The sequence below is a fragment of the Corvus cornix genome, chromosome 11 (assembly GCF_000738735.6).
Source record: "Corvus cornix cornix isolate S_Up_H32 chromosome 11, ASM73873v5, whole genome shotgun sequence".
Lineage (NCBI taxonomy): Eukaryota > Metazoa > Chordata > Aves > Passeriformes > Corvidae > Corvus > Corvus cornix.
This window is the reverse complement of record NC_046341.1, coordinates 1,662,215-1,687,759: the sequence shown is the minus strand read 5'-3', so window position 1 is coordinate 1,687,759 and position 25,545 is coordinate 1,662,215. Positions and strand designations below refer to the sequence as shown.

The 25,545-nt window shown below is 59.1% G+C and overlaps 1 protein-coding gene across 1 annotated transcript in view; it reads left to right on the top strand.

The window, feature by feature from the left end:
* ZNF469 (zinc finger protein 469) overlaps window positions 1–25,545 on the top strand; it is a 58,273-nt gene that overhangs the window by 22,925 nt on the left and 9,803 nt on the right. Inside the window, 2 exon segments of the mRNA XM_039558332.1 lie at window positions 16,656–16,724; window positions 21,421–25,545. Of these exon segments, the coding sequence (XP_039414266.1) occupies window positions 21,607–25,545 (3,939 nt within the window). The 5' untranslated portion in view covers window positions 16,656–16,724; window positions 21,421–21,606.

Below are 25,545 nucleotides of genomic sequence, written 5' to 3'. Positions count from 1 at the left end.
AGCACTTCCTGACCTCCCTCAGAGCCAGGGATTTAGGCAGGGGATTCATCCCTGGAGCTTGGAGGGAAGGGCAGGAAGGAGCTGGAATGTCCCCGTGCCTCCCTGTGACCGGGGGATGGATGCTGGATGGAGGGGCTGGAAGGGGCTGCATCCGTGGCGTCGCTCCCATCCCGCCGATCCTCCTTGGGAAGGACGAGGATTCTCCCTCTCCACGTTTCCCTTCCATGCCCACCGTCCCTGCTGCATTTCCCGTTTCCTCTGCATCCCGAGGAAGGCTCGGAGCTGCTCCTGGGCTGCCCCAGCACTCCGAGGGACACAAAGAGCCGCTGTTCCGGCCTCGGCGGCTCCGGCTGCCCCCAACACAACGGGGCTTTCCTTGGCTGGAGTCCAGAGAGAGATGGTGACAGGGAGGATTCCCACATTGTCCCAGAGAAAGTGCCCAACTCAGTGACGTTGCTGCCGAGCTCATCCTGGGTGTTGGAACTCCTGGGAAGGGGTTGGGATATGGGAGTTATGGGAAGTGGAGTCTGTGTGTGCCAGGCCTCATCCATCCTGTTGCCATCCTCTTGGGAATTGCAAAAAAAAAACCACCTGGATTTAAAAAAACTCCACCACGGAGCATTGAAATGGAAAATTTGGGGATTTTTGTCCATCTCCACTGGCATTAATCCATGAATTCCTCCAGCATTTGGGAGGAATAAACCCTTTTTCCGTAATATTCTCCCCTCAGCAGTAGCAGAGCAGCAAGTGGTGCTTCCCAATTGCATTCCCAGGAACGCCAGGGGTTTATTCCATGGATAAAGTCCTTCTGAGCTGGTGTCAGTGGCTTCTTCTCCCTGTGGGATGGGGAAGTGTTTCCTGGATATTTATTGTGCTGCAGCGGAGGGACCAGCCAGGAATTGGGAGCAAGGAGCTGCCAGCAAGGAATTCTGAGTGAGGAATTCTGAGCAAAGAATTGCAGGCAAGGAATTGTGAGCAAGGAATTTCCAGCGAGGAATTGTGAGTAGGGAATTGTCAGCAAGGGGTTCTGAGCAAGGAACTGTGAGTAGGGAGTTACAAGTAAGGAATTGCGAATGTTCCAGCTAGAAGCATGGAATTGCAAGCAAGGAATTGTGAGTAAGGAGCAGAGAGCAAGGTGGGTGTTCCCTGGAGACTCCTGGAGGGATCCCTTCCTCCTGCTCGCTGCTTTTCCCGCTCCAGCAGTATTTTTGGAAGCAGCTCCAGCAGTGCTGGGGTTGCCTGCAGGTGCTCGGCATCCCAGGACTATCCATGGAAAATATCCAAGGAAAAGGTTTCCAGGTGGCACCTGAGCCAGAGCAGTGAGCCCGGGGCTTGTCATTCCCAGGGGAGCTGGGAGAGATCCTGCCGGGAGCTTAAATCCGGTTTTAGTGCTAAAACTGGGAGTGTCCAGCTCAGTATCCCCACTGGAGGGAAGATTCCCAGAGGCAGCATCGCTCCCATCGCTTCGGCTCCAAGCGGAGCACACGGGGAGGGCTTGGGGAGCAGGGATGAGGAATTTGGGAAGACGTTATGAAATCCGTGGTGAAATCCCTGTCCTGTGGAGAGTCCGGAGCAGCCTCTGGATGCTGACATCAAATCCCTGCTCCCAGGATGAGGCCGGGATCCCTCAGCCAGGATCCCTCTGCCTGGCCAGCGCTGTGCCTGCTGCTGGCAGGGAAGAGCAGGAATCCTGATTTATCCCATCCTGTCCATCCCAAAGCACTTCCCCTCTCCGAGCGATCCCTGCTGCCAGCTGCTCGCTGCAAGCCCTTCCCTTCCCGGGATGATTCCCGGCTCTGACGGCAGCAGGAGGCAGGGGCAGGTTCCTCTGGAAAATCTCCTAGTCCAGCAGGGAGGAATCCTTGCTGGGGGCTGCGGCCAGGGCTCCCCGGGAATGGATTGGGAATGTCGGGAAAGTTTCCCAACTCGGAGTTCACGCCGAGGTCCTTGGGATGGGTGCAGGGCTCGCAGGGTGCCGATCCAGGCTGCATCCCGAGGGATTTCTCAATGGAATATCCCTGCCCCGGCTGTCAGGATGTCACTGCCGGCAGCACTGGAGCGATCCAGGGAATTTGGCAGCATCCAAAGGCAGCAGGAGCTTCCCTGAGCCGCAGCCAGTGGCAACAGCCATGAGAGGGCTTGGCCTGGGGGGAATATCTGCACGGAGTCCTGCATCCCGGTGGGATGGCTTCCAGGTGGGGCTGCATAAACCCTGGAGGCAGGAATGGCTGGATGCACATCCCAGTGAGTGCTGGATGTGGGGATGTGCGTCCTGATGGGAGCTGGATGTGGGGATGCACATCCCAATGGGAGCTGGACGAGGGGGATGGAGATCCCAATGAGTGCTGGATGTGCGGAATGAAATCCCAATGGGAGCTGGATGTGCGGGATGAAATCCCAATAGGAGCTGGATGTGAGGGATGAAATCCCAATGGGAGCTGGATGTGAGGGATGAAATCCCAATAGGAGCTGGATGTGGGGATGCACATCCCAGTAGGAACTGGATGTTGGGGATGCACATCCCAGTAGGAACTGGATGTTGGGGATGCACATCCCAGTAGGAACTGGATGTTGGGGTCGCACATCCTGATGTTCCCCAATGGCTGTGGATCCTCTCCCTGCTGCTCCTGCCAGCCTGGATCCCTTCCCTTGCTGGGAAACTCTTCCCAATCCAACAAAATCCATCGGAGCAGCACAGCTGAGCGTCCCCTCTGATTTTAACACAACGGCTGAATTTTCCCGGAGCAGCAGCTGATTTCCAGCAGCCAGGAATGCTCCAGAGGAAGCGATTTTATTTTCCCTTCCCTTGCTGGATTTCCGAGGACGCCGCCTTTGATCCCGACTCCCGATGTTATCAAGGAGGAAGCTGCAGCTCTTTGAAGTGGGCTCCTCATCGGGCTGGAACCTCAGGGGGGGGTTTCACCCTTTGGCATCAGGGATGGATCATCCCGACTCCGGATCCAGGGATTGTGGCCACCCAGGGGTGTCCAGGGCACTGCTCACACCCATTTTGGGAGCCGAAAAGACAGGATTTAATGCCTGGAGGAGCCCAGATGTGGCTGGGTGGGATTCGGATGTCCTGCTGCTGTTGGGAACATCTGGCCTTGCCGCTGTGTCCCGGGGCGCTGGAAATGGGTCAGGTCCTGATTCCAGAGGAGCTGCGGCTTTGGGATGAGGTTTGCAGGGCTGGGCCTGTCTGGGTCATTGTAAAGCTCCTCTGTGCTTTGAGGCTGGGGCTGCCTGCCCTAAAATTCACCCCAAAAAGGCACCTTCTTCTTCTGGAGCTGCGTGGATCCCGCTGGAAGCAGCAGAAATGGCTCTGTGATGGGACCAGCCCCGAGTAATCATCACTGGGATCCTGGATTGGAATTACGGGAATCTGGATGGGTTTGGATCACTTCCCAAACGAGCCCCACACCATGGAATGTGGGACAGGCAGTGGCAGGGACACGAGAGCCCCCATGGGGGTGTTTGGAGCCTTTTTGTCCCTGTTGTTCACGATCCCAATAAAAACGCTGGGTGCTGCTGTAGCAGCCCCACAGCATCCCCCTCCCTGCCAGGCCTTGGAGCTTCTCCAATATCCCTGACTCCTGGAACAGCTTCCCATCGGAGCCACTCCCAGAGAGCTCCGCACTCTGGCCTGGATCCCCCCAGGATGAGATCCCCAGCAGGGGCATCTCCAGCATCCCCGTGATGCCATTCCCATCTGAGCCAGGTGCTCCCTCCTCCCACGGATCCAGCTCTCTGGAAGCCCCCTGGGAGTGGCCCGGAGCAAGCAGGAGCTCAGGACAATCAGGAATGGCCTCTCCAGCCTTGGGGATTTGCTGTGCCAGGGAATTCTGCACATGCAGAGCTCCCAAGGAGCCCAAAAGGACCCGAGGAGGGCTCAGGGACAGGCAGGGGGCACAGAAGAGGTGCCCAGAGCGTGCCCACAGCTCAGGGCTGGCTCCGGGCATGGTGCAGGATGCTCCCAGCCTCGAGATGAGCTCTGTGCCTTGGGAATCCTCGTCCGGCACCAAGCACCATCCGTCGGTCCTGCTCCATGGGGATGGAGACTGCAAAGGCTGCCGGAGTCTGGAGGAGAGGATTGATCCAGATCCACTCCCTGGAATGCTGGAGCCACAGCTGAGGGAGTGATGGGTGCCCAGAATTCCAGGGTGTCCGTGCCTCCCTCGCCGGAGCTGTCACTCCACAAACCTTTCCCTGTGCTTCCCGTGGGCTCCATCAAGGGACACACCAGGAGGAGCTCCCGGGAATGTTGGCCCAGCAGTGGGATTGATGTCCCGGGGAAGGAAGGATCTGCTCCAGGGGATCACCCCAACACCTGCCAAGGTTGATTCCCGTGCCAGAGGTTGGTGATCCCAACACGACTGCCTTGCTCCCTGGGAAAATTCCCGCTGGTGGTGGAAGGATGCTGGACATATCCATGAGCCCACACCACTTTTCTGGATTCCAGATTTAAAGCTCCAGGTGGGTTTTTCAGCCCAGAAAATCCTGGTTTTTCCCTCACTCCCAGCACCCTCAGCTCCGTCTGGGGCTGAACTTCTGCCCTGCAGACAGAGCTGGATTTAATTGTGCTCCGGCTCTTCCCTCCAGGAAGGTTCACCAGGAAGGTGGAAAATAGGCCCTTAATGCCCTAAGAATTCACCTCTCTTCCCCCATCTTCCCTTCCATGAATTTTTAAGCTCATCCAGAACGCTCCATACACTGATGGCAGGGCTGGGATGCTGCAGCTTTGCCAGGAGGGCAGGATTTCCATGGAGTTCTAAGTGGAAGCAAATGGTTTAAAAGGAAATTAAATTTACAGCTCTATAAAAAAAAAGGCATTTTATTGCTTTGCTTTGCCTGTTGCTCCGGAGAGGCAGGAGATAAAGGAATGCTCAGAGGCTGGAGGCGAAGAGGAGCAAACCCATGGATCACTGGGCAGATGGATTTGGGCCCTGGAAAATCCTGGATGCTTGGAAGTGATGCTGAGAATGCTGCACGCTCTTAAATGTTGGCTGGGGACAGAGACACAGCAACACCTCAGGGTTTATTTATGGGGAAAAATAGCAAATCCCTGGGATTTATTGATTAATCTCTTCCCATGGCATTGAGTGGAGATCTTGGACTAAAATGGTGGCACTGGATATCCATGGAATCCAGCAGGAATGGCAGGGGGAGGAGGGGTTGGCACCTTCATGTTCCAGGCAAGGAGAAGCCCATGGGATCCATCTGGATCCGTCTGCGCCGTGTCCAGAGGAGCCGGGAAGATCCCGGGGCACAGGGGAAGGTGACAGCCAATGGCTCGTGCGTCCAGGGGCCTCAGCACGGCCTGGCCCCCGTGTAAATCCCTCAGGATTACAGCAGCACCCTGCTTTGGGATCCCTGGATGTGGCTGGATGCAGGAGGAGCCGAAGGCTCAGCCGGGCTCGTTTCCCACCAGCAGCCGCAGCTTCGGGGCTGCGCATCCCCCTCATTCCCAGACGGGGAGCGCCCGCTCCGAGGGGAGCCAGCAGGAGCAGCCGGGTGACGCTTGCCCGCTGTGCCCTCGCTCGGGGCCCCGCGATGGGGCGGGGGATGCTGTGGCTGTGCCCGGCTGAGGTGGCTGAGGGGCTTTGCCTCTTCCCGAGCTCCGAAGGGAGCGCGCGGAGGCTCCGGAGCAGGAAGCTCCGCCGGGTCCAGCGCTCCCAGCTGTGTCAATAGAGGAGCCAGGAACAAAGGGGCTCTTTCTTCGCCTCTGTTAGTGCAGGGGGGGACAGGGGGGGACAGGCCGGTGGCAGTGGCACTGGGACAGTGGCTGCTGGGGACGGGCGTGCGCGGGGCTCAGCCGCAGCTTTGTGGGAAGGAGCCGGCAGCGGGATGGAAGGAGGGGATCCAGGGTCTGTTTATGTCTTTTTACCTTTTATATTATTATTATTTATATCCAATTGTTACATATTGTGGGAGGTTTTATATATATATATATATATATATATATATATATAGGGGAATTAAGTCACCCCTGGATCCCTGGAAATGTCCCAGGCCAGGTTGGACAGGGCTTGGAGCAGCCTGGGATAGTGGAAGGTGTCCCTGCCCATGGAATGAGATGAGCTTTAAGGTCCCTTCCCTCCTGTGATTCCATGATATTTATTCATGTATATAAATACGGATTTCCTTTTGGGGGGCTTTATGGAGAGGTCGTTGCAGGAAGGGAGGAGCTGTCTCCAGGGCCAGGAGTTTTCCCAAATGTCGTCCTTGCTGCACAGCCCTGGCTCTGCTGGGACATCCCTCCCTCCGTGCCTGTCCCCAGTGCCATCCCAGCTCCCACATCCCCTCCATCCCCACCTCCAGGGAGCCTCCCTGACAGGAGCTTGTGACACATCCTGGGACAAAGCACTGAGGGACACCACGGGGACGGTGCCAGGCTCTGGCTGCTCCTCTTCCAAGTGATCCCGCAGGAGCTTCTGGAGAGCTTTGCAGGCCTCGAGCAGCTCTCCCTGTGGACACCTCGCCAGAGCATCTCCCAGGGATGCTGCCGTTCCCGTCAGAGCTCCGCAGGGCTTTGGAGCAGCAGCTGATCCCTGGAAGCTCCTGTGCCCTCCGTGTGCCCCCCGGGAGCGGGGCCGCCCCCAGCCCAGGTGCAGCAACCTTGGGGTTCCTGTGCTGCGCTTCCTCCTCCTTGGAGCCTGGGAATCCTCCCCAGCCCCGGTGTCAGCTGTGAAAACACGAGGAGTCCCTTCCTGCCGGGGCAGGGAGGTGTCCGGCCCCTCTGGCACAGCTCTGGCTCTGAACTGGGGAGCTGAGGGGTCCCGGCACTGGGAGCACTGGGAGCACTGGGAAGCTCAGCTTTGGCCACTGGAGGATGCCCAGCCCCATTGCCAGATCCCAAATACTGGATTCTGGGATTGCAGTGATGGAATGGGAGAGTTGAGTCACCATGTCCATGCATTTCGAAGGGAGAGGCTTGGAGGACACCCCAGTCCTGGTGGGAACACGAAGCTCTTCCCGTTTTGCTCCCCAAATCTGCTCCCGCATTTTAAACCTCAAATTTCAGCATCTCATCCCTGCTCGAGGCACTGCTTCACCCTGGAGCCATCCTGCTGGAGATCCCAGATTCTGTCTGTTTTGCACCAGCCAGGCTCCCAACACGGGGAATGTGCTCCAGGTCTGCTCATCCCTTCTCCCGGTGGATAAATCCATGGAAGCTTCTCGCAGAGCTGCTGGGAATCTCGGGAAGCTTTGCTCCAGCTTGAACCCAAGGATGTGGCAACATCTGTGGGCAAGAGGAGGCTCTGCCCAGGCCAATGTGCAGCTGCCTGTGTCAGACTGGGAACAACTGGGATTTTTCCCCTTGGATCCCCATTTTCTCCATAGCCAATGCTGAATTTGGTGGTGGCACCATTCCTGCTGGGTGCCGTGACATCCCTGATGCGACACCGGTCTGCTGGCTGTGACATCCATTCCTTTTCCACAGGAAAAGCTCCGAGGATGAGTCAGGCAGTGAGGGGATAAAGCGGAGCCGAGCGGAGCTGTTCCCATTCCCGCCCGGCCTTAGGAAGCAGCAGATTTATGGGAGCATCCATGGGGCACTGGGATATCAATCAACAGCTCTTCCATGTCCTCTCCACGGCTGCTGCTGATTCCCACACACAGATCCATTGAAATCATTCCTGGCTGCTCCAGAGGCCTCTCCAGCGGGAGAAGGGGAGTCCCAGGGAGAGGGGAACGTTTGTTCCTCAAAAAAAACCTCCTTGCATGGAGCAGAGCTGGATTTTGGCTGCTCATTCCCAGCTGGATGCTCTGGATGCTCTGCCCTTGACCCGAGGGTCACCTTTGGGGACAAAGCTGTTGTCCCCCGAGCTCCGAGGATGCCGCGGAGCTGCAATTCCCGGGATTGCGCTCCCGGTGCTCAGCCGCTCGTTGGCAGCCGGAGCCGGGCAGAGGAAAACAAAGCCCCGCAATTAAAGAGCCTCTTAATTGCAGCGCTACACGCGGCTCTTCCGCTGCTTTCTAAGTTTGGGGCCGTAATTACAGCAGCGGGGAAAGGCAGCAGCTGCGGCCCCGCCGCGCCAAGCCCTGCCTTCCAGGGATTCTTGGATTTGACCGTCTAAACCCTGGGCTGAAGCCTGGCATGGGATGAAAGGGAAAAGCAACCCCCAGGCCCTGCCCGGGCAGAGCCCTCACAGCCCCCGCCGTGCTCCCGGGGCAGCGTTTGTTCCTCTTTTCCCTCTTTTTTCCTCTTTTTAATGGATTTTTTTGCAAAGCAGCTTTAAAAAAAAAAAAAAACAACAACAAAACAACCCGGGGAGGTCCTGCCCTGGTCAATCCCTGCAAGTCTCAGTTTGGAAACAGCGGCCGGGAAGATTAAAGGGTGCCTGGAAAGCCGGGCTGGGGGTCAGGATGCTGGGATGCGCTGGGAGCGGACACGGCCAGGAGGGAGTTGTCCTCCTGCTGTCTGTCCGTGTCCCCAGCTCAGCTGGTTTTTGGGATAACCCACGCGGGTGAGTCCATTTCCCTCTGGCTCGTGGGGTTGGTTTCTTTGGGATCATCCCGCAGCATTCCCAAGCGGCTCCGATGGCTCTGGGGGCACTTTTGTGCCCGCAGGAGATGGGGAGTGTGGGCACAGCCCCGGCAGGCAGACACCCAGACCCAGGTTTAGTGTTTTCCCTGTTTTCTCACCCCGTGGCTTGGAGGAATCCCGGGATAAATGCCACTTTCTGTGGCAAAAGGAGGATGTGTCGGAAGCAGGGGAGGGAAGCTGAATCCAGGCTGTGTTTTTGGCTGGAGACGTGTCCCAGATCCCGAATGTTTTCCATCACACAGGCAGGTTTGTGTGGGATCACCTGGGCAGGAAGCAGCGGGGGAAAGTGATACCTCACAGGGAGGCCCTTCCCCAACACCCCCTTTCCCAAAATCCAGCAGCAGCCGGGGTTTTAATGGGAGAAGCAGCCACTTTACAGCAGCTCCTGCTCCATGTGGGAAAATTATTACTTGCAGCCTTTGGCTGGAAAAGGGAGGGAAAGGAGCAGCACAGATGAGAGATGCACGAAGTTATTCCTTATCCCCTTGCCGGGATGAGGATCCCACACGAGTTTTCCCTGCAAAAATCTCCTCCCAGAGCTTTAAATCTCCAGGTGAAGGAAAAAATGCTCTTGGTCTGTGAATTCACTGGGAAAATATGTGGGGTTTGGTGGTGTTGCATTAGCACTGGGCATTGCTGAAGGGCTGAGGGAAAGGAGTCCTTTCCGGTGTCCACGGGATTAGGTATTGTCTGGGATTCTTTCTGTGGACAGGACAAATATTCCTGGGATGAGTGTGGCCTGTCAGACAGGGAGTGATGTCCCGACCCCCATCCCTCTCCTCCCTGCATCCAGGGGCTGGAGAGAAACCTCCAATGAGTGACTTTCACCCTTTTCCTTTTTTTAATGTTTATTTTTTTTAATTGTCACTGTTGGGAAGAATTCTGTTTTCCAGCCAGGATATAAAAATATCCCTTCTTCTCCAGACTCCCAGAGGGCTGGGTTCTTTCATTCCTCCTTCAGCGGCTGAAGATGAGGAAAGGGATGAGTCACATGGATCCCACTCCCTGGTGGTGCTGCCCACCCCAGGCTGGGGGAAATTCCCAGATTCCCTCATTTCTGTGCTTCCAGCAGCATCCCTCAGTGCTGGGAGGCAGCACTGGGAGCTGCAGGAAGAGCAGCAGCGTCCTTTCCTCACTCTGAAACAGCATTTTAAAATCCCCCTGTTCTGCCTGAAAACCATATCCCGAAGCAGAAGGGAAATTCCCAATCCTTGCTTTGCATCCCTAACAAGAGGGATGTTGTCCTGGAGCGGTACCTGGACCAACCCAGCAGGAATGGGCTTGGACTCCAAGAGCTTTTCCAGCTCATTCAGCACCAGCAGAAGGAAAATATTGACAGGATGCCATTCTTCAACCCTCGGCTCATTTTGTTTTTTGCCTGATGAAAGAAAAACCCAGCAGCGTGAGGAAGGGGATTTTGTCACTTGGAGCGTCCCTGGAGAAAACATTCCTGGGAGCAAACAGAGCCTGGATTTGTCTGCGCCATGAATATTGGCATTATCCGGCCTCGCTCGTGCACGGATGGGGCCTGGGGAAGCAGAAAAGCAGGAAAAGAAGCAGGAGAAGCGGCACTGAGGGGTTTCTCCAGCTCAGGATGGCTCGTGGCTGGAGCGCAGGGATGTGTCCGTGTCCCACATCTGCCACCCAGCAGCTGGAGCAGCAGGAAGGGCTGGAAATCCCTCGGCGGGATGGTTTTCATTCCTGGCCCTTTGAAGTTCCAGGCATGTGCCGGGCTCGTGTTCAGCACCTGCGAACAAACCTGACCCGGCTTTGGTGCCGGAGAGGGGCTGGATGGAGCCGGGAAAACCGATGGAAAACGCGCCGGGGTCTGAGCGCAGCTCCTCCCCACCCCCACACCCGGGATGCACCAGCGGGCTGTGCAATCCCATCCCGCTTTTCCAGGGCTTTGGCACGGCTGGATGAGGCTGGCGGGCACCGGGGCCAGGCTGGCACTGCCCGGGGCTGGAGCCGTCCCGCTGCTCCCGGCCGGGGCTGCTCCCTGGATCCCGCCCGGCTGCAGCGGCATCCTTGAAGTTGTCCATGAATGTGTCTCTGTTCCCCAGACTTTTTATAGCTCCGGGCGTTTTTCTTGGCCCCGGGCGCTGCTGCTCCCGTGGAGAACAGAGAGCATCGCTCAGCGCCGGCGGCCGCAGCCAGCGGGGCCGCGGGGGCTGCAGCAGGACAGGTTTTGGGAATTCTGCTTCGCAAAATTCAGTTTTCCCCGCCCTGGCTCTGCCCTGCCCCCGGTTTGGTTTGTAGCTCAGATGTGGCAGAACACAGAGGGTGTCCTGGTGATGCTGAGTCTGAGAATCCATCCCTTTCCTAAACTCCTCCCTGCGTGGCACATCCATCCTGCCCTCCAAGAGCCGTGAATTCCAGGGAAACACCGTGCGAGGTGAGGGCAACTTTGGCTTCAGGCAGCAGCTCCAGCTGGAGGAAGCCAAACCAAGTCATTCTCCATCAAAATCCCGACAGCTCCGCTCCCGTCTCCCATCGGTGCAGCTCCCACGGGATGTGGTACCCATGGAGCATCCCAGCCCCACGGCTGGGAGGGGGAGCCTAGAGGAGGGGAAACCCCCAAATTCCCTGCTCTGTGGGGGGCGGTTGCCTTCCCTGAGAAGCCTCTGCATCCCCTTTGGCATGCGGCCAGCACTGGGAATGTGCTCGGCAGAGGTGGCAGCTGGAGCACCAGCACCCTGTCACCCCCAGAGGGACACAGGCAGCACCCAAGGGCCACGCCACGCACGTCCCACCAGGGATGCCCCAAATCTGCCCCTTCCCCGTTCAGCACGGGGCATCTCCCAGCCCAAATCTGGGCTTAGCTCAACTTCTCCTTCGCTTCCCGGAGCCAAGGGGAGAAGCGGGGCTTTGCAGGGCCAAGCTGGGGTTAAAGCCCGGGTTAAAGCCTGGGGTTAAAGGCAGCCTGGGGTTAAAGCCAGCCCGGCAGGGGACCGGGCCGGGAGTGTTCTCCAGCAAAGCCCCGCGTGGGGCTGCTCCCACCCCGGCCTCCCCCACCCCGCGCTCCGGTGAAATCGGATCCGGCCCCCACCGAGCCCGGGTTTGTCCTCGCAGCATTTTCGGGATGTTTCGCATTCGGGAGCCACCCGAGGAATGTCTGCTGGGCAGAGCAAACAGCCCGGGGGGCAGCGAGGGGACGGAGCCCCCTCTCCAGGGCTGGCCCTGCTCGGATCCTGCTGCAAAGCGCGTTTGTTCCGTGAAAGGAGAAACTGTGGCTCCTTCCAACACCTTCCCGGCGGGATTGATATCCCCCAGAGCATCTCCCGACCTCTGAAACTGCAGCCAAGCGTTATTTGGGAGAAGGAGCGGCACCCCCGGCTCTCCCCATCCCCACCCTCCTCCTCCTCCTTCTCCCTGAACCCCCCTGCCCAAAGCTGGCGCGGCGCGGGCGGCTCCTTTCAGACACCTTTGCTTCCCTCTGCAGGAAAACTCCATAAATTACAAGTTGGCCTCTCTGAATCCCGTTATCCCAAAAAAACTGGACCCCAGCAGGGATGGAAGCGCTGCCGGGGGGGGCCCAAGTTCGTGTCTGCACAACGTGGCCTGCCGGAGCCACCGGCTACTCTTATCTCCATCACTTGACTATTATACTTAATCAGGAAAGGGGGGCTATTATATTTTTATTTGAAATCCACTTTGCTTTTATGGAGAGCAAATTATAATCACTTTTAATTGAAAAGAAAAAAAAAAAAGCTGATAATATTCTGCACCAAATTTCTGGCAGAGAATAATTAACAGTGCAATAAATCCCCAAAGGAAATGCTCATTAATCTTGTCTCTCTGAAGCAAATTTCAGAGGAGAACTGACTGAAAACATTGCTAATAACTATAGGAAAGTTGACAGCTTAAAAGCCCCCAAATCTGGCAGCAGCCTCCTCCTATCAGATCCTGTGGGAACTGGTTCAGGCTGGACGGGAGCATCCCGGCTTTCTGGGACAGCGTTGGGATAGGGGGGATCCCCTGGGATGGGGACAGGTCTGAGTCTGCAGGGATGGGCTCTGGCTCATCCCGGGATTCTGGGATGACAGGATCATCCAAGCCACTTTGGTGGGTGGGCTCAGAGCATCCCAGCTGGGGCTGCTGCTCTGGGCCGTGATGATCCGTGTGCTTCCCGTGCTCCTTGTGCTTCCCACAGTCCATCCAAGCCCCAGGGGAGATCCTGCCCTCTCCATGAGCCGAATCCCAGCTGTGTCTGGGTCTCTGGGCCTCTGCATCCCTGCAGCCCGAGCAGTTTGGGGAAGAACTCTGGGATTGCCCTGCCCTGGCTCCGCCGGGAGCTGCTGCTCCCTCTGTGTCAGGACGCAGCAGGACCTGCGTCCCTGGGAACAGCCAGCAGCAGGATGAGACCTGCAGGGAAGTGGCTCCCTCTGTCCCTGTCCCACTCCAGGGGCTCACGGCACCCCGAGGAATTTCTGGATTCGTGATCCTGTTCATCCCCTGACCCCAGCTGAAGCCGGGGATGTTTAACTGCAGGGAGCCAGTTAATTCCTGTCAGTGATCCGTGGGTGTGAGCCCAAAGGCAGAACCACCCCCAGCCCTGAGCAGCCGCTCCCAAGGAGAGGAGCAGGATGCCAAAAGGACAAGGAGCTAAATGAGGCTTGGGTGAAAATCCCGGGATGTGCTCATTGCTCTCAGGTTTCCTGTCCCCGTTTGACCAGGGCTGGGAGCGGGAGCTTGGAGCAGACCCAGGCTCTGCCGGGAGGAAGGAAATGTGAGATTGGCCTGGGAATGCTGTCATTGCCCGGGATTTCTGGCCTTTTTCTCCCTTTTTTGGGGGGGTCACGGGAGGCTGGGAGGGAAATGCGGAGAGGGGCCTGATCCCGGGAGACTGAGGTGAGGGAATGTGGGATCACAGGGGATCACAGGTCATGCCCTGGTGATGCCCAGGGGTCAGACAAGGATGTGGATGGTCCTGGTGTGGCCTCTGAGTTCCCCTTCTCCCAAATCCATCCTTTATCCCCATCTCCAGCAGCACGGAATCATTTCTTCCCTCCTGCCAGCAGCTCCCCTCAGCATCCTGTGCACAAGAGTTCCCAGGCACAAATTTTCCTTATGTTTAGAACAAAAGGGAGCCAGAGAGAGGGAAACCCTCCCTTTCAGCTTCTGGAAATTCCTTCTTGGATAAGGAATGTGCCCAGGTGAGGCAGCCCTGGGGATGGGGACATTTCCCATCAGGAATGTTTAACCTGTCCAAGGAAAGGGAGCGCTTCAACCCCAGCTTAATTTCAGTTGTGGGCCCTCAGACACTGAGGGAGCACCCTGAGGGACACCAAGCCCTCCAATTTTATCAGGGAATCGTGGAATGGTTTGGGTTGGAATGGATCTTAAAGCTCATCCATTTCCACCCGTGCCATGGGCAGGGACACCTCCCACTATCCCAGGTTATTCCAACCCAGCCTGGGACACTGCCAGGGATCCAGGGGCAGCCACAGCTGCTCTGGGCACCCTGTGCCAGGGCCTCCCCACCCTCCCAGCCAGAAATTCCTTCCCAATGTCCCATCTAAACCTCCTCTCTTTCACTTTAAAGCCATTCCCCCTCCTGCCTCTCCACGCCCTGTGAAACTCTTTTATCACCCAACCTGCATCTGAGGAGTTCATTTGGGGTTTTTGGATATTTTTACCCAGCTTCCATCTGTTCCAGGCAGCTCCTGCCATCTCAGGGACCGCAGGGTCCCCTCCTGGCTGCCCTTTGTCACCCAGAGCCGTCGTTGCCGTGAGGCAGCTGCTGTGCCCCTCGCTGCCCCTTTTATCTGGGCTCTGTGAAATGATCTCAAATATGCGATATGATAAAGACAAACAAACACCCGCTCAATTTAGTCCACCCTAATGCCAGACTCTACTTTTACCCAAGTAATTAAGATTAATGCAGTTGATAATTTAGGAAGTATTCTTAAATGCACCCTTCTGGCAGCATCCAACATGTAATTTTACCTTCGAAGATTTATCGGAGCACTTAGGTAACAGATAGGTCCTCAGCAAACAGGGGCATTTAGAAGGAAAATGAAAGATTAATATTCCTTAAATAAATGGCACAAGAAGTCAGGCTTTATTCCAGCCCCACAAAGATGCTGCTGTCAGCCCCAGCCCTGCTGCTGATCCCCAGGGAGATTAAACCCAGCGCAGCCCCGGGCCCGGGAGCTCGCAAATGTCCGATGCCTCTGGATTTTTAGGGATGCAGACGCTCTGAAGGGCATCAAAACACAGCAGCCCTGATTTGGTGGGGATTTGGGAGCTGCCTCTCACTCGGAAGCAGCGCAGGAGGATGCAGCTCCTGGCTCTGCCCCGGCTCCCCCGTGGAGGATGCGTGGATCCAACCCGGATTTCCCTGCGGTGGCTCCAACCCGGCAGCTCCCGGCCCCGCCTGGCACATCCCAGCTGCTTTTCCCGCTCCGTGATGGGCGAGGAGAAGCGGAGCTGACCCCTGGCAGCGCCTCGCCCCTCCCTATCTCCAGCCATCCTATTTCCTTCGGAAAACGCGCCGGTGCTGTTGGCGGGGATGGGATGGGACCGGAGCGAGCGTTCGTAGCTGGCACCCAGCTCCCAGAGTAGGGAATTGCCAGCTCCCCCTGAGCCAGCCAGCCATCCATCCATCCATCCATCCATCCATCCATCCATCCATCCATCCCTTGGGATTGGGATGGCCTCCCGCTGGGGCCGGGCCGTACCTGGGGTCTCCTCCCCTCCCCCCATCCCAGCCACCTCCGCCCGTGCCGTATCCCAGACGTGCAGCCTCCTCTGGAAGCGCCTGGGGCTTGGGAAGGGATCCTGGGCACGGAGCCGAGACACTGGCTTGTGACAGCGGCTGGTGACACCCCCACATCCCGTGGGGTGCCCCGGGAGCTGCCAGGCTCAGTCTGTCCTCCTTCTCCTCCTTTTCCTCCCCCTCCGTGACTTTGCATGCCAAGCCGAGGAAGGATTAGGACTCTTTGCAAAATCTGCATCCCCAGCGAAAGCTGGATCCTCACCAGGTTGGGGATTCAGAGCTGCTCAGATCCAGCAAACCGATTTTGGATCATTGTGAGCAGGAAAGAAACTTTCTGTACAACCTTCCAGCTTTCCTGGGCCAGAAAAATCCACTGGAAATCACAGCCAGACCAGAACATCCAGGACCGTGTCCGTGTGTCCCTGTGTGTATCCCTGTCTGTGTCTCCCTGCGTCCGTGTGTCCCTTCGTCCATCCCTGAGTGTGTCTGCATCCCCAGAATCTTTCCCAGCCTCTTCCAAGGTTCTTTTCATGCTCTCAGCACCGAGTCTTGGCTCCTTTCCCACTGTGGTTTCTTCCCAAGGGATGCTCCAGCCCAGCCATCTCCCAGTTTTTCTGCCCCTTTGGAGCAGCCGCAGTCCCCACTCCCAGCCTCCCTCCCTGGGGACAAGCAGGGACCTGGGCTGGCAAGGAAGGTGTCCCATCCCTCTGGATGTGATGCTCCCACAGAGCCCTGATCCTGCATTTCTCTGTCTGCCCGGGAAATGGGTTCACAGAGGAGGGTTTGATTTGTCGGGATGTGATCCATGTTTTCTTCTTCAAACGGGGGTGAACTCCAGGCTGGAGCTGGGGCTGGCAGGGGAGGAGGTAACAACGAGCCCTTAAAATCCCCATCTTTACCCAAACTTGGGGAAAAGCTCCCTGTGGGGGGCAGGGAGGGTTGGGAATGGCAGGGACAGGAACATGGGATCAGGCCCGGCTGGGAGAGGTTGGCAGCTCCCTGTGCCTGGAGCATGCCCAGGGCTGGGGTTTGGGCTTTGGCCGTCCTCAGTTCCCCTTTCCTCCTCCTCCATCATTTCCTGCCTCTTGGAGCTGTATCCTGACCATGGGTGGGATGAGCCCCCAATGGCATCGGCTCCGCAGGACCCCAGCGGGATGCAGGGATGGATCTGGGATGCAGCAGAGGGGGGGGTGGGATCCCATCTCCTCCATTTCCTCACTCCCATCACACCCAGTGAAAGCCACCCACCCGGGGGACCCGGCTGGGGCTGGCCAGGATGGGACTTTTGGGGTGGAATTCCCCCTTTTGGCGCTGAGCGCTCCCCGCACGCCGCGGCACCACGGCCAACCCAGAGACAGATTCCTGACATATTTTTCTCTTTCATTGCAGCCAAGAAATTCATTTTTCATGGGAGGTGAAAGTGAGTCCCGGCAGTAGCTGAGCACGGAGGGTGCCAAGGTAGGGGCCAGCTGACAGCACGGGCTCAGATGCTATTTTTGGGAGCCAGACTCTTTCCTCCCCATCCCAGATGGGCTCCGGGAATGCCTCTGGCTGCAGGGATACTCAGGGACCTTTTCTGGCCCTGCAGCTGCTCAGTGGCAAGAGGGAGGGAGTTTGAAGGGCCTGCAGAAGGGGCCAGCTCACAAGGGAAGGGATTTTCCCCTGCTCCAGACAAAACCATGCTGGGTCGGATTGATCCATCTGGGAGGGGTTTCAGTCCTTTAGGCAGGAGTTAAAAGCCTTTTTTTGGGGACAAAGTGTGTCCAGAGTCACCCTCGTGTCATGTGGAGCCACTGAAAGCCCACAGAGCCAGGGGGTTCTCCATGGGACACCCTCATGGAATCCCAGAATTATTTGGGTTGGAAGGGACCTTAAAGCTCATCCACCCCTGCCATGGGCAGGGACACCTCCCACTATCCCAGGCTGCTCCAAGCCCCGTCCAACCTGGCCTGGGACACTGCCAGGGATCCAGGGGCAGCCACAGCTGCTCTGGGCACCCTGTGCCAGGGCCTCCCCACCCTCCCAGCCAGAAATTCCTTCCCAATGTCCCATCTAAACCTCCTCTCTTTCACTTTAAAGCCATTCCCCCTCCTGCCTCTCCACGCCCTGTGAAACTCTTTTATCACCCAACCTGCGTCTGAGGAGTTCATTTAGGGTTTTTGGATATTTTTGCCCAGCTTCCACCTGCTCCAGGCAGCTCCTGCCATCTCAGGGACCGCAGGGTCCCCTCCTGGCTGCCCTTTGTCACCCAGAGCCTTCCCAGAATTCCTTCCCAATATCCCATCTAACCCTGCCTTCAGTCATGGGAAGCCATTCCCTGTGTCCTGTCCTTCCATCCCTTGTCCCAAGTCCCTCTCCAGCTCTCCTGGAGCCCCTTTAGCACTGGAATTCTGCCCCCACCCATCTCCCTCCCACCAGCACAGCGAAGGGCATTTCCCTGGCTGATGCCACCCAGTTGGCATCCTGAGTTTTTTCCAGCACCCACTCCCACACCTGTCCCTGATCCCTGGGCCGGGCTGCCGCGCTCCCCACAGCGATAGCAGCAGCCCCATGGAATCCTGGAATATCCTGAGCAGGAAGGGACCCACAGGACCATCAATCCAAGCCCTGTCCCTGCACAGACACCCCAACAACCCCACCCTGGGCATCCCTGGCAGCGCTGTCCAAATGCTCCTGGAGCTCTGGCAGCCTCGGGGCCGTGCCCATTCCCTGGGGAACCTGGGCAGTGCCCAGCACCTTCTGGGGAAAGAGCCTTTCCCTGATCTCCAACCTGATCCTGCCCTGGCCCAGCTCCAGCCGCTCCCTGGGTCCTGTCCCTGTCACAGAGCCCCATCCTGGGCTGGTTTATTCCCCTTGCAGGAGCAGCCTCTGAGCTCACCTGGGCCAAACCCCAACCGGAGCCGCAGCCTCGGGACCCCACCCCGAGCAGAGCCCCTCACCCCGACCCCTGAACGTGTCCCGGCCCCAGCAGGGCTGCCCTGGGCACTGTCCAGAGGCAGAGCAGGAACAGTCCCTGCCCGGCTAATCAGCTCAGGCGATACAGGAGCGATAGGCGGGGGCAGCGTTATCGGGCTGATTTCCAGATGGAGCTGAGTCACCGCGAGTAACCGACCCGCCAAGGTCAGGCCGGGGAGAGGCCGAGCCCAGCGCTGAACCCGGCTCTGCCAGGCCCCGCCGAGGCCATCCCCCCTCTGCCTGCCATGGGAAGGAGTAATTCCCTGTGCCGGAGCCTCTCCTTTCCCCCGGCAGCTGTGGGGTTTCCTTGTGGGATGTTTCGCTTTTTCCGTTCTGTTCCCTCCTGGCTGTGTTTCCACCAGAGTGGGGAGTTTGCCCCGGGGAGACGCTGCCCCTGTCGCTGCCCTGCTTGTGGTGGGCATCCGGTGGTCCCCTCACCACGGTGTGGCCCCTACAGGGTGTCCCGCATGAGCTGCTGGTGGGATTCCAGCTTTTCTCTCATGGGAAGGAGTCTTTATCCGTGCTGGGGGTGCTGTGGTCCCCTGGGATTTGCACCCTGCAGGGATTGGGAAACTCTGAGGTGCTCAGGGACCCTCATCTCAGCTCTGCCCCGTGGGCACAGCCAGCTCCGAAGGCACCGGGAGCCGCTTGGCTGCGGTGCCGGGGCCGGGGCGGTGAATCACAACCCGCCCGGCACGTTGGGCTCCCGGCAGGACGGGACCTGCCCCGCGGAGCGCCAGGCACGGCTCTGCCTCGCCAGCCAGGCTGTGCCATCGCTGCCCGCCGTGTCCCCTGTCCCCGAGCCGCACAGGGGCTGCAGGGGGCTGTGGGTGGCCCCAGGTCGGCCCCGGAGCGGGAGGATGCTCCGAGCCCCGGCAGGGCACACGAGCGCAGGTGGGATCGCTCTCCCTGCGCCCGGGCAGCCTGGCAATGAACGTCACATGGGGGTTTTCTAAAGCCCAACTCCCTGTGCCTTCGTTCCGTCCCTTTCCAGTTCCTCTTCCAGGAGCTGAAATGTCCAAATCCAAGAGGTGATGCCAGTGGTAACCCATGGAGGAGCCAGCTCCTGAGGGCAGGGCTGGGGTTGTAAAAGCCAGATAGAATTGTTCCTATTTGCATTTTTCCCTGGGTTTCCCATCCCGCAGCGGGTGAACTGTGCTTGTGCCGGATCCATAACCCCTCGGGGGATGGATGCAGGAGCTGCCTGGGGAATATCACTTTAAACCGGCACGCCCAGCCCTCCTTATCGATCGCCCCATCAGAGCCGCATGAGGCCCCGGATTTCCCTGCTCCCAGGGCTGCTGGGCCACCTCAGAGTGATCCCCGTGGCCACAGCCAGTGGGAGGAACCCCCACGCAGGGACAGGGGATCCCCAAGCCCCGGCAGGGAGGGGTTGGCGAACAAATCCCGATTTTACACCTTGCCCTTCTATCTGTGATTTGCATGGAGTAAATTCACACCCATTTCCTGCCCAGGCTCTGCCACCACCAGCAGGCCGTGGGTCCCATCATCAGTGGGGCAGTCCTTCGTGCCACCAGCCCTGCTGTCCCCATCCCCGTCCCTCTGCCAGCACGGGGAGCAGGATGTTTGTGTCTCCTGGCGCTCAGCACCGGCCCCCCCCCAGCCCTTGCCATGCAAATCCCGCAGCTTTCCAGCCACACCGACGAGCCTTTCCCTCGCAAAAACAAAAAAAGGCTCCTTTATGTGGCTGAAAAGCCCGACTGTGATAATGTAGCGAGCGCTGGCCTTGGGTATTTTATCTTGGCAAGGAGCCTTTGCAAATTTAAACAGCAGCGAACGGGCTCTGGACTTGTGGCTGGCTGAGGCATAAGTGGGGCATTGTTTTCCCAGCAGAGCCCTTTGTGCCAAAGGGCCGCGTGTGAGCTTTGGCCGCGGAGCCGGCACGCTCGGCTCCGACCCTATCAGCCCCGGATCCGTTTCACTCGGCAGGGTGTGAAATTGGGGAGGAATTCAGGTCCGGGAGCTCGAAGCAGAGAGGGGACCCCCGGGAGCGCTTCTGCATCCCTGCAGGAGCAGGGGGGATGCAGCCGCCTCTCTCTATCCCGAATACTGTTGTTAATGCAGCTTTGGGGGTGCTGGGTGCTCATCCCGACAGATTCCAGGTGGGAACAGAGAGATGAGACCCTGGATAGATGCAGGGTGCTCTTGTTTTCCTTGGAAAATCTCCTCTGCTCAGGTCACTGCTGGGCAGGATGGGTGAACCGAGTGAGGTTGGGATCTGTGGGAATTACCCCCCGGAGGCGAGGAATAAGCTGAATTTCCTGCTCCTCACCCCTTCCCAGCAGTGTCATGCCCACTGCAGCAGACGGTAAAGAAACATTTCCAGTGAGGGAGGAGAAATAAACCCTCCCTGTTTCCAGCAGACTTTTCTAAAAAACCAAAAAAAAAACCCAAAAAACCAACCAAACAAAAAAGACTCTTTAAAGCAGAACTTTATCCTTCTTTTTATTAAAACCTTTTTTCATATAAAATCCTGGTGGCGCCTTTTAAAAGGCTGCGCTTGACTTGCGCTCCGTGTCCAACGCCCCGAGGTCTGGGTTGTAAAATCAGCTGGGAAATTTGGGACTCGGCTTTTCTGCTTTTGCCTCCTTAATAACATCTAAAATTTCCAGGGCGCTTTCCCAGGGAGGGTGGCAAAGTTAAGGCAGAGGCAGCAGAAGCTCAGGTCCTTTCTCCAAGGGTTTCAGAGCGATGAGGGGCAGCTCCAGGGGGAAGGTGGTGGAGCAAAATACTTTCCCTTCATTTTCCCTCCGGCAGCGGGGCCGTGGGGACACGGGAACAAGAGGCCACGGGGACACGGGCACGCGGGGACATGGGGGCTGAGAGCCCTTCCCAGGATGCCTCTCCCAGCCCATCCCGACAGCCCTTCCCACTAATCCGTAGGTGGAGCTCTTCTGTCATCTTTTTCTGCTTATGTTGCTAAGAAGTAACCCAGAAATAGCTTTCCCGGGAGAAAGAAAAGTGCTTCCTCAGCAGCTTTTGCCAGAGGTGAACTGCTCTGAGCATCCTTTGAAGAGCCCGAAGCTGCAGGGCTTCAGCCCGGGGCTGCGCGGGGGGGCTGCGATGCCCCTTCCTCCAGCCGCAGTCCAAGTAAAGGGGCCAAAATCTCTGCCGTGCCTCCCCGGCCCCTTCCCTGACTGACATCCACCCTTCCTCTCTTCTCTCCTGTTCCCTGCAGGTCTGAAAGGATGCGGCAGAGCCCCGCCGGCCCTCGGGACCCGCCTCCACCCCGGCCCTGGGGAGCTGCTGCCCCTCTGCCCGCGCCGGTGCCCATCGGCGGAGGACCATGCCCGTGACGGGGGCACGGCAGCTCGCAGCGGGACGGGACAGCGGGGCTTTGTAGCCTTGTCCCCTCCTCGGTATCATGACTGGAGAGACCCAGCATGTTTACACCATCGGCGATACTGAGGCCGGCCCCAAAGAGCCCGACAAGGACTTCGGCTGCGAAGGCTGCGGGGACAAGGATGGGAGGGCGCTGGGCGGGGAGGGCGCGTCCCCCTTCCCCGGCCCCAAGGACAAGGAGCCCCACAGCCAGCGGGAAGCCGTGATCCGGCCGCAGCAAGCGGGAAAGATCGACTTCAAATCCCTCCACTGCAAGCCCAAGTTCGGCAATGACAGCACCTGGGGAGAGGTCAAGGGCAGCCCCCCGTCGCCGCCGGGCAAGGGGCGGGCCCGGGAGCGCAGCCGGCGCTCGGGGAAGGGCGAGCGGGGCCACCAGCAGCTCTACCGGCTCAGCATCGCCGGCACCCGGCCCAGCCCCACCATCGGCATCGCCTACCCCCAGCAGAAGGTGACGCCCCCGAAGAAGCCGGAGGTGACCCCCGCGGCCGGCAGCTACCGCTTCCACGTGCCCAGCATCCCCCAGCGCGACGCCGAGCTCCGGCCAGAAGAACTCGGCTTCGGCCGCTGCTTCCCCGATGCCGCCGGCGGCCGGACCTCCAGCAACTATACCTCACAGGCCGGCCCCTCCCTCGGCCCCAAGGGGCAGCCCCCCGCCGCCGGCATCCCCCTCAAGAGCCCCGGCACCCATGGGCAGCTACATTATTTAGAGTTTCAGGCGAACCGGGCCGAGTCCTGGCCTTCCCCGGAGAAGAGCTTTGCCGGTGCTACCTACGGGATCTCGGTGCAGAAGCCCAGCTCTTTCTCCGAGGGCGGCAAAGCCGCCGTGCACGGCCTGGGGGCTCTGCCGTGCCAGTTCCCCTTCCAGCTGCTGCACGACGCGGGGAAGGAGCCGTTCCGCAGCGACGCCGGCAGCCAGGAGTACCTGGACGTGGGAATGGCCACCAGCGCCCAGCTGGCTCCCGGCGCCTTCGCCTTCCACTCGTCCTCCAGAGAGTGGCCAGAGGAGCCGCTGAGCGGGGGCTCCTACGAGGACGTGTCCCCCGAGGGGAGGCTGTACGGGCCCGTGGCCCCGCCACCGCCGCCCTTCCTGCACCCGCCGCCGCCGCCGGCCCCGCACCACGGCCCCGTGCCCTGCTGCAAGGGCAGGGCCGAGCATCCCGCCGACCCCACTGGTGCTCTCCCGTCGTCTGGTGCTATCGACCAAAACCCAAGCACTTTCCAAGAAAACCAAGCTGTTTTTCCGTCTAGTTTACACTCGCCTACCATGCCAAAGCCGGTGGGGAAGAGGCAAGCCTCAGCCAAGGACGGTGTCCCCAGCCCGCGGCTGCTGGTGCAGAGCAGCCCCCTGAGAAGGACGGTGCCACCAAACTCCCTGTCCCAAGTGCACTTTCAGAGCAAGGCCTATTGCAGCTCCCCCGCGGGCAGCAGCGGCGCGGGAGCCGTGCCTTTCGAGACGAGCGTTCCCACTACGGCACCCACCCACCCCAGGCTTGTGCAAGCTTGGGAAGCTGCCACGAAGGCGTTTTCTCCCATGGACCAGAATTCAGCACCTTATTCTAACCCTGTTGGAAACCAGTTCTCATTCGAGTGCCAGTCTGGCCCCGAGCAGAGGCAGCACAGGCAGAAGAATGCCAGGCTGCCTTGGCAGCAGATGCACCTCCCTTCTGCAATGCCCGGTGCAAACAGGCTGGAGCTGTCGAGACACATCAGCAGCCAGAAGCTCCCCTTCCCCCTGGGCACGTCGGACTGGCAGGGCAGCAGGAAAGTCCAGAAAGGGCCCCCCATAAGCAACTCTCCGGGGTATCATGGCAAAAAGCTCTTACCAGGAGAGAGCCTCCAGAGGGGAGATCCCAGCGTGACAGGAGCTTTCTCCTTTGAGAGTGGGAAGGAGCCGGGGTCTCCTGCCTGTGACTCGAGAAGCAAAGCCCTGTTCTACAGCATGGCTCAAACAGCTCCTCCTCCTCCCTCAAGGAGCTCGTCGGGCTCAGGGCTGGTCCTGCCACCATCAGCCTTGGTGGCTGCCTCCCCGTGTGAGTCCCCACTGCCGTCCCCTGTCCCCAACCCCACGTGTGGCAGCACCTGCTCATCACTGTCCCCCATGTCCAGCAGCCCACTCAACCCCGGCTTCGAGGACAGCCAGATGTCCGGAGCGCTGACCCCCTCGCCCTTCTTCCAGCACCCCTGCCATGCCAAGGATGCCAACAAAGCCTTCCACCCTTCGGAGGTTCTGAGTCCCAGCTCACTTCATTACCACACCCCAGACTCTGTCAAGTCCTTCCACTTCCCTCCGGATGCTCTGAAAGATGACAGTCTCCTAAAATGTGCCCCGGCCAGCCCGTTCCACAAACCCGGCGGGGAGGTGGCCAAAGGATGCTCAGACGGGCTGGATGGGGAGCAGCCTCCGCCGCCATACTCCTCCCATCACCTGCTGGCCACTTCCCTGAGCAGCGCCAGCCTGGACCAGCTGGACGTGCTCCTGACCTGCAGACAGTGCGACCAGAACTACAGCAACCTGTCCTCCTTCCTGCAGCACCGCCAGTTCTGCGCCTCCCACCCCGCTGCCCAGGGAGAGCCCAGGGATGCTCCCCGGGCAGCCGAGGGGCGGAAAGCGCTCCCGCTGGAGCCTCCCAAACCCCCCAGCCTGGCGCTCTCTCCAGATCCCCAGGGACAGCTGTTGGCATTAAACAAGAGTGATGACTTCTTGCTGGATGGGGAAGGCAAAAGTGAGGGCAAGGAGGATGCCCTGAAGGGCGGCCTCTTCCACGGCCTGGCCGCCAGCTCCCTCCCGCTCAGCGCCTCCGACCTGGACATCGACGATGCCAAGCTGGACAGCCTGATCACCGAGGCCCTCAACGGCCTGGGATACCAGTCGGATAACCCGGAGATCGACAGCAGCTTCATCGACGTGTTCGCTGACGAGGAGCTGCCGGGCGTGAAGGCGGCCGGCGGGGCAATGGCCCACAAGGCCAAGGAAGGGCTGGCCTCGGAGAGCAAATCCAAGCAGACAGTGGAGGAGAAGGCAGCGGGAGAGGCCAAGGCTGGCTGTTTTTATGAAGATGGCCACCCAGGTGGGGAGCAGATGAAGAGAGGGGCAGGGAAGCAGCACCTTCACAAAGGGAGAGTGGCACGCAGGGTGGCACCGCAGGAGCCGGATCTCGCGGCAGAGGGAGCGGAGAGGACAGCCAGGCTGAGGGCAGGCAGGAAGAACAGCGTCCCACCAGCCACCAGCTCCAGCCAAAAGCATCCCAGGAAACTCAGCCAGGAGCCTCCGACAAAGAGCGAGGTGGGGCCAGGCATCGCCACCAAGAGCTCCAAGCCACCGCGGTTCTCCATGAAGGACATGAAGAAGCGGAAGCCCCGAAGCGGGACGTGGAGCAAGGAGCTCATCCACAAGATCGTGCAGCAGAAGAACAAGCTCCACAAACTGCAGGTGAAGAGCAGCAAGCAGGCCCAGTTCTCCCAGGCCACCGAGAGGCCGCTGGCAGCCACCAGGGAGGGAAGGCTGCGGGAATACGACTACGTGTCCGACTCGGATGAGGAGGGGGCAGAGTGCAGCAAGCCCCGGGGCAGGAAGAAGCGTGGCACGGGATTCATTGGGAGGAGCAAGTACAGCTTCAGCAAGAAACGACAGGGCAGAAGTGAGAGAGCCAGGGAGAAAGACCCAGCATGGAGCTACAGCCGGAAAAGGGACGGTCAGAAAAGGGAGGCACAGGAGGACAGGGATGTCCCGAGTCAGGAGGATGCTGAGAAAGAAGATTGTGCTGTCCAAGCCCGAAGGCAGAGCAGCCACTCATCTGCTGGCAGCAACCACAGCGTGCCTGGAGAGATGGGCACGAGCCCACCCCGTGCTGGTGGGGCTGGTGACAAGGGTGGCACCCAGAGGAGGAGGCGCTCAGGCAGCCCGGCCCACGTCCCAAGGACTCCTCTCAGCCCTCCCGAGTACAGCAGCCCAAAAACAAGC